At 40.4% G+C, this 8,821-nt stretch overlaps 1 protein-coding gene across 1 annotated transcript; it reads left to right on the forward strand.

Moving 5' to 3' along the window:
* Window positions 1–6,294: 6,294 nt before the first annotated feature.
* Window positions 6,295–8,821, forward strand: hoxa2b (homeobox A2b). Its single transcript, XM_084726529.1, has 2 exons — window positions 6,295–7,475; window positions 7,937–8,821. The coding sequence occupies exons 1-2, from the start codon at window positions 7,088–7,090 to the stop codon at window positions 8,590–8,592; spliced, it is 1,044 nt and encodes a 347-aa protein (XP_084582655.1). The 5' UTR covers window positions 6,295–7,087; the 3' UTR covers window positions 8,593–8,821.

Consider the following 8,821-nt stretch of genomic DNA (forward strand, 5'->3'; position numbering starts at 1 on the left):
CTCAGTTCGATCTTAAGTAGGCCACACCAGTAAAACCACTGCATAGTAACAACACCAGCAAAACTTTCCCTTTTAAGAAATGCAAATACACTCTACATTCAGTGAACCTTAAATTTACAAAACAGATGATGAACAGCCTGATATGTCTTAAGGAAAATAAGTGCAATTTCAACAATGTTTCAGTTTTTCCACATTTAGTCAGTCTGCTGTCATTACATGTCCATTACTACAGTAGTTTTCAAACTGGGGTCCAGGGACTAACAAAGGGCCCTGAGTGGGTTGTAGGGGGTCCCCAGAAAAAGGAGGAAAAGCCTACATTTAACTTTTGTTACATTTTTTGGAAGCTGGAACAAGGAAAGAAATGGGGTTGGCCTTTTTGATTGTAACTTATAGTGATTCAAATCTGATTATGAAGAGTTTGTTATCATCAAACCTAGGAATAAAAAGAAAATCCTCAGAAGGGACTCCATAAAACAAGATATTCTCAGATTGAGGGTCCATAGTCTGATTACATTTATTGTGGGGATCCTTGGTATGAAACTGTTTGGGAACCTCTGCATTACAATCTACAGATCATAGTGGAGCTACAAACGCACAAAAGTGTATGTATTTTTGAACTAAACAACAATATAGTATTTTACCTATATATAACTCAAACAATGTCTTGACATCCAGAAATCATTTTGTTCTTCCAGACATCTCCACTCCCGTGCAGTAATGCTGCTATCTACATGGTCAGCGCTGTCACACAGGCTGTCTGACGGTCAGGGGCAAAAGGAATAAATAGGGCACCAGCTGTACGTGATGAGGCACCAGTGTGGCAAAAATCATTATGCATTTCAGGGGAAAATGTTCCAATTCCTAGTTTAGATTAAATATGTTTTATTGTACAACAACTACAACTCTGTAACAAAAACAATAGTAATAGTTAACTGTTTAATGGCATGTAAAGGCCAAATACATTTTTAGTATATAGGGCAGACTATATTGTACTTTATGAAATTTTCTGGAAGGGCACCTCAGAGGGCACTTCATCACATTTTGTCCATGGTAAAGGCATCCCAGAGGGCATTTTATCATGTTTTATCTACCATACAGGGGTGTCCAAGATGGCACTTTGTCTTTTTTTTTAGAACATGTGGGCACCAGGGGGCCAACTGCCCCTTGCTGCACCACTGAATCCACTAGTGTACATAGACTGCAGGTCCTCTTCCATGGAGGCTGCCATGTTGGACTGCCATGTTTCTACAGTAGCCCTGAATGGACAAACCAAACGCTGGCTCTAGATAGGGCCTTTCTCGTTTTTTGCAAGTTAGCTACCAACATAGATTCTCCCGCACATCTGGAAAGTGAGAGTAAGGTGAAGTGTTTGCAATCTTCAAGCTCACCGCTAGATGCCACTAAATCCTACACATTGGTCCTTTAAGATAGGAGTCTGATACTTAAGCTGCTCATTAACAGTATTTTCACAATGCTCAATATTCTGGTCTGGAATTAATGACTGCTCTGCCACATTTTATACTTTGTAAAGTCATCCAGTGGGCTGAATTAGACACTTTAGTGAGCCGTTTCTGGCCCACGGACCCTACATTTGACACCCATATATGTGTATCTGTAGCCAAGACAACCAGTTAGAGCACATAGGCTACATGAAATGCACTGCTGATTATGACTGAGGTGACATAATGACCACATACACACACACACACACACACACACACACACACACACACACACACACACACACACACACACACACAGTTATAGCACCACTTCACTTCTTCTAGGAGCTGGATCGGACCTCACTGGACCCCAACTGAGTGATGAACTTGAGGTCCTAAAAAGTGAGAGATACCCTAATGTTTAAATCTTCCCTCCCTTCCTGGTTTCCCTCAACCTACCTCCTCCTCCTCCACCCCCCCACCCCCCCCATTCCCACCCTCAAAGGTCATCCACATGTAGCTCATTAAGTCTCTTATTCCTTTTAAGAAAAACTGCTGTAAAGATATTGCGGCCAACTGATGTCCCCATTTTTCAAAAACACGATAAGAGAGTGACATAACACTGTACAAACCTTCGGTCATTAGAGAACAGTGTTGTGTGTAGATGACATTCCTCCCTGATCCCCATGCATGTCTGGATGAATATCTTCCATGCAAACAGCCATTTGAGGAGCCATGCTGCAGGAAAACAGAAAGTTGCTTGGATGTTGTTTGTGGCGGGACCTCTCATGACCCCTATACATCAAGCCTCATGACACCAGCGGTGACAGAGGAGGCCATGAGTGAACTCTGGAGGAGAAGTTCAGGGGAGTAGAGTCATGAGCACATGGGGGTCAGTTTCACCCACTTATCCTCACTGCCAATAGTCTGTTGTTTTGTATGTGGATAGTGAGGTTACTTCTGTGACGTGTGTGTTCTTAGATCGGCCAAAATATTTCTGTAGATTTCTGCAGATTCTTGAGCTACTGATAACACCTCACACTGCAAACAAATCATACATTGAATTCTTATAATAGGCATAATATGAAACATTTTCCTAAAAAGAAACAAACAAATAAACAGAAACACTGTATAGACTCATAAACATAGACCCTTTCAATCATCACTTATGACCCATTAGAAATGTGTGGTGGTGGCTGTATCTGCAGACACCCTGCTCTTTACCTTTATTTATCTGAGTATTTTGCTGATGCTTTACCAACCCAAAAATGTTGGTATTTGAAGTCCTGATGAAGTCTTAATGATTCTACCTTTACATTGGCATTTTATTTATTTGTGTTAATTAAACTTTCTAGTATTCATTAAAAATCTAATATTTCTTTTTAGAACACCTGAGAACTTATAAACATGAGTTCTTCTACCTTGAAGTTTTTAGACTTGAAATAATGAGTTGAATGAATGGGCCACACAGTGTTAAAGCAACTCTTGAATTAAGTTTCAAAAGAAACATGATCAGCATACAGACAGAATCCCCAGCATGCATTGTGAGAGTTGAAACTCTCCAGAGACCTTTTTTTATATTTTGAAGAAAACATATATGGTGAAAACTTCCTGTACATCTGTAACACGCTTTAAGATAAGTCATGGTTGTTTGTTTTCATAATAATGAAAACACTGTGAACAATAATGACGGTTAGTGTTGAACTTTTGAACATTTGAAATTTAATAAATTCACTGGGATCAGTTTCACACATTGTCTTTGTGCCAACCCTGGAACAAAGTAACTCCAAACAGGAGCAGTTAATGTCTTTGTGTGAAAAGAAGAGCTGATTTTTCAAACCGAAAAAAAAAAAGGGAAATGAAATCGAATTTGTCTGTAATGTTCATCACTGTGATCAGGAGTTGTTGGTTCAAATTAATATCTTAAGCTTACTGAAAAAGTGCAAGTGAATTAGTATCAAGTTCAATTGACTACAAATGTTGATTTGTTTTCAATCATCAATTTTAAGTTAAAACAAATACTTAATTTTTACGGTGTAGATGAATGCAGTTTTTTAGGTAAATAGTTTGCTCTAGAGACGCTCTTTCAGTAGCCACTTGAGCATGTCCCTTGTTTCTTCTTTTATTTAAATCAACCTCACATCATTTTAAAACTATGCTGCTTCACATTTTTCCTAAAACCACGTTAATACACATCTTTGCTTTTACAGGAAAACAGAGCAAGGACACTGAATCAGAGGCAGAGAACTGACAGACAAACTGCTTGTGTTTTAAAGGTGGGTCGTGCATCTTGGTCGTATTCTTTTATTTCTCTGCTGTGATCCGAGATTTTTCATTCTTTTTTCTTCCTTTATTTTCCGAGAGACATAAAATGGCCTAGGATTTCCATATCGGTGTTGTTATCGTGATATTTCTGCACATGATCGACGTGCAAACCAGTTTGATTTGCGGCCCTTTAACGTGCCTGAAGTATCTGTCAAATCTTCTCATGAATCCAGGGGGCTCCATAAATAAAACTGTAATGTATAAATCCTGTCGTTGTGAGCACTGCTTTGTTTCCAGGACACACACACAGACACATAGACACACACACACAGACACACACACACAAGGGGGCTCGAAGCTAAATGTGTTTTCCAGAAGGACTACACGGCCTGAATGTACCTCTGTTTTTTTCCCCCAGTTTTTCCTCCCACAGACAGAATATGGTGTGATATATGATATAATACAGCGTTAATCACGGAAACAACATGCAATAAACACTATTATAAACACTTTCAATCATTTAAACAAATAGCAGTTCAAATTGAGTATGAAAAATGTTTAATACATGTATAATAAACGTGTCATTGCATACATTTTACCTTAAAAGCAGCCATTGCCATCTTTTACACACTGAAAAACAAAAACACACACATTTGGACATTTTTAAATTATTTATTTATTTTAGTCTGGTTAAATATTTGCATCGTACTTACCATAAATGAAAAATATTTCCACAGTAAGTTCATCATCAAAATATTTTTTCTTGAAAACAATTGGCCGGTCAGTAGTCGCATGTTTGGCCTGCTTGCCTCCCAGATGTCTCTTGTTGTCTCGGTCGGAACAGACGGGAAACGAGCCGCTCCTGCTCACAGCTCATCCAGACACCGTCTCCTGTCTGCATTCGTTCAAAACAAGCAGCAAAAATGTGGCTTTATGTTTTTATGTCTCCCAACAAGAACAGCAGACATAAATCAGAATTTAGCAGCAATATAAACTGTTCAATATGAGCAAGTCTCAGCATGAAATATCCAGGTTATATTACATCGAATATTTTAGAGTTTTATTTGTTCTTTGTTCTCTTCATTGTTCTGTTTCTACACCTGTGTCAATTTAAATCTTTGCGCTCTGGTTAGGCTGATTCCGTCTGTAATACAGACAGAATTTACAGATAAATTATGGTTTATATAAACCACAATTTATCTGTAAATTCTAATCAGAAGAAATGCTAAATTTGTGCAGTTAGTTTAGACAGTGATTTGCAGAAACCAAAAAAACTTGGCACACAGATAGAATTCGGTTAAATATAAATTTAATTTAATTATTTCTAAGTCACTTATTATATTATAATATTTAAGGTTATATTGACACATTTTTTGTTCTCGAGATCCAGCTTAAATTCAGGGTAGCCTCCATCCTCCATTATAGCAGTTAAAAGCAACATTAAATAAAGATTAATCAACAATGCATGTTGAATGCAATTAAATCAAACATTTTAAGCACGTATGTTAAAACTGAATTATTTTAGAAACCGAACAGGGCTGATAAAGACTTGCTCTTGGGTATCTGCAGAGAGAAAGGTATGAGACTGAATGGGATTTCTGCTGAATGCCAACACCCACTCACCTCAGCAAACAATTGATCCTATGACAGAGCTGCTCCGTTCGTTTCTAAACCACTAACCAAGTCCATTCCTCTCCTCTGTATTTTGTATAGTCCTCTTGGCAAACGAAAAACGTCTCTAGATTGATTTCTGATTTATTATCGACCGCGTAAGCAAAGAAGCTTTGTGCGTAATGGCCGTGCGTCTCATCCAGACTGTCCTTCCTAAAGAAATCGCCACATTTCTAAACTGAAATTTTCTCCTATAGCCCATGTACCCAGAGAGTGTCTGTCCTCTTCCTGGCCATATATGATCTAAGGGAGTGTTAGATGGTTTAAATGTGTTCTTAGGGCAGGGAGCTGTCAGACCTTTTGGCGAGAAAGATTGATCACACACAGGCTACCAGGGCTCTTTGTTTAGAGCCTGAGCAATAAACAGCCATCAGATCCCCACCTTTCCTCTGCTTCACACTACAGTGGCAAATCATTTTTGTACTCTACTGCACTATGTTAGGACCAATAATGCTAAAGTGCATGAGGATGATGGCTTGGGTCAACACTGTCCCTACAGGTGAAATAAAATAAATGAAATGGGATGAAAGGGTACGGAGCTGTAAACTGTAAAACGGTGACAAATGCTTGTTAAATAACCCAACTACTTTATTATATTGACAAAAATATTGTTTTTAGTCAATTTATTTATTTATTTATTTTTAAATATCACTGTCAGTGTTACTTTCAGCATCATTGTCACTATTACTTTTTTCTATTTTAGTTTATTCTAGTTTATTTTACTTAATCTATTTTACTAATTAATTACTAATCACTTTTATTGTTATTATAGGGACTTTTAAAAATGCTCTCTATATACTTTATATTTATTCTTTTTTTTCTTCTTATGCTACTGTAATTTTTGAACAGTCTCTGGCACAAGAATTTCATTCGACATCAATAAAGTTCAATCTTATCATATCATGAAGTCTTCAGTGATGAAGATAGCTATAATAATGTAATGTTTGGGTCAGCCTAAGATCAAATTGTGTCGAAATGTGATGAACTCACATGAAATCACATTGAAATCCATTAAAAACTAATTCATCTGTTTCCCTCTCTCTCCTGTGGTGTGTGTGGTGTGTGTTGGGGGAGGGGTGGACATGTTGTTGGACGTCTGGTGCAGCTTTCTTTCCTCTCCAGGCAAACCTCTCATGAAAGTCTCAAGATTAACGCCTTGGCGCTGATAACGACTGTGGGCGTCGTTGCGTTATTACGAGACACAAATGTGACTGCTGCTGAAATGATTTGTGGAGATAAACGCACACAGGACATATAAACACACACTACACATGTACAGCTGTAGTACCACGACTCACACACGCGTACCCGCACAGCAGACTGCGTGGACGCGCAAAGGAGGCACGTTTGGGTGCATTTTCGGGAGGTGGGGGGGCTAGTGGTGAACAAACTGACCCCAAAAATGTGTAAATAAAGCAACCCCTACCCCCGGAATGAGGCGTTACCCCTCCGACTTTCTCGATCAATCACAGGGGACAGTGGCTTCTTTTGATAAAAACCCCAAATTGTCATTGGGCAGATGAAATCATGTGACAAGCAGCACGGTCTAATTCCAACCATGTCCTCATGAAAGCAATAGTTTATGGCATAGAGGTCTCCATATACGACTATATCCAGTTTAGTAGTTTATGAAAATAAACTGAATCTAAAATTAAATAATCCGAATTAATTTAAAATTAGCGAGCTTTCGAGACAAGAAAAAGGAGGAGATGAATTACGAATTTGGGCGAGAAAGTGGTTTTATCAACAGCCAGCCGTCGCTCGCTGAGTGCCTGACATCTCTCACTAACCCTGTCGGTGATGCATTTCAAAGTTCATCAATCAAGAGCTCGGCGCTTTCACAGTCGACACTGATTCCTCCTCCTTTTGAGCAGACCATCCCCGGCCTGAGCCCGGGCGTCCACCCACGCCACAGCCGCTCCAAACAGCCGGCGGCTGTGAGAGGCTGCAGCCCGCTGCAGGCTGCATCTTTACCCCCGGAGTACCCGTGGATGAAGGAGAAGAAAAGCATCAAGAAGAGCCAGACTGCTGCTTCTTCTGCCTCTGCTGCTTCTGCGACAACGACTGACTCTTCTCCACTCTACTTCTCCCCCCAAGGCAAGACATGATGATTAATAACCTCCATGCAAAAGGCTCCTCATTGTCTGAGGATTTCCCCTCTGCGAGGAGCTGCATCCCGGGCCTTTGCATGTGCAGCGTGGGCGTCCCGGCTTTAAGCCCGTATAGGATTTTGATTTAAGCATGCTTAATCTCATCAAGTAACGCACTGACTTGTGATGCAGTGTAAGAGTGTTAATGTTTGACAGTAATGGAGAGTGATAGATGATTCTTACACGGGCCAGCAGCTGGCATGTTCATTAATCTTCACCCTCCGTCCTGTCCTGTCCACGCAGACCCATCATATTCTGCCTGGGGCCCATAAATCTTCCCAGTCTCGCTCCTTTACTCGCCACAAGTTCCCCCCTCATAGACCTTATTTACACCACACACTCACAACTGATGCTGTTTTATTTTCACTGCCTGAAAAATAATCTTTGGGTTATTTATTTACATTTTAGGTTCACCAGAGGCTCCAGATGTTGGCGGTGCAGGAGCATCCCGGAGGCTGAGGACTGCGTACACCAACACCCAACTCCTGGAGCTGGAGAAGGAGTTTCATTTTAACAAGTACCTGTGCAGACCAAGGCGGGTGGAGATAGCCGCTTTGCTGGATTTAACAGAGAAGCAGGTGAAGGTGTGGTTTCAGAACAGGAGGATGAAGCACAAGAGGCAGACCCACAGCAAGGAGAACCGGGACAGCGAGGGGAAATACGCGTGTCTGCCGGAGGACGAGTTCGAGCAGGAGGTGGAGGAGGCGGCTGTGGACAGAAGCGTCCTGGAGAGAGAGAGGTATTTCCACCAGAATACCTTGACTTCACAGCACAATGGGGAGAACCAAAGCCCTTTGAACAGCAATGAGAAAAATCTGAAACATTTTCCAAACGCAGCTCCCACTGTTCACCCTATCTGCGTGTCAACAATAGGCCCGGACAATGATGATTCTTCCCCCGGCCTGGACGTTTCTTTGCAGGATTTCCCCGTTTTCTCCTCCTCCTCCTCTTTCTCACCAAGTTTGTCAGATTCTACAGAGAGTCCTCTGCCTTTATCCTCCGAAACGTTTGACCTTTTCTCAGAGACACTCACAACAATCGACCTGCAAAACTTGAGCTACTGAAACATATTTCAATATGTTTTATTTTAATCCAGACACTTGTGTTCAGTTTATATACTCATTTGTAGCGTTGAGGGGGGATTAATAGTTCTCACAAATGAGGTAAGTTAATGCAAAATCAGCAAAACATTGAGGCTGCGAGAGGTGATGTTACACAGTTTATTTTTATATGGATTTCGACTATAACTGAGCAGAATATTTTTCTTGAAATAAAACTTTACATTGATTGGAA

Source organism: Lutjanus erythropterus, chromosome 9, assembly GCF_056507025.1.
Source record: "Lutjanus erythropterus isolate fLutEry1 chromosome 9, fLutEry1.hap2, whole genome shotgun sequence".
Taxonomy (NCBI): domain Eukaryota; kingdom Metazoa; phylum Chordata; class Actinopteri; order Lutjaniformes; family Lutjanidae; genus Lutjanus; species Lutjanus erythropterus.

Bases quoted from the DNA above. Each gene is read 5' to 3' on its own strand.
- hoxa2b (XM_084726529.1), top strand. From the start codon at position 7,088: ATGAATTACGAATTTGGGCGAGAAAGTGGTTTTATCAACAGCCAGCCG. The intron at 7,476-7,936 runs GCAAGACATGAT...TTTACATTTTAG, and splicing joins ACTCTACTTCTCCCCCCAAG to GTTCACCAGAGGCTCCAGAT.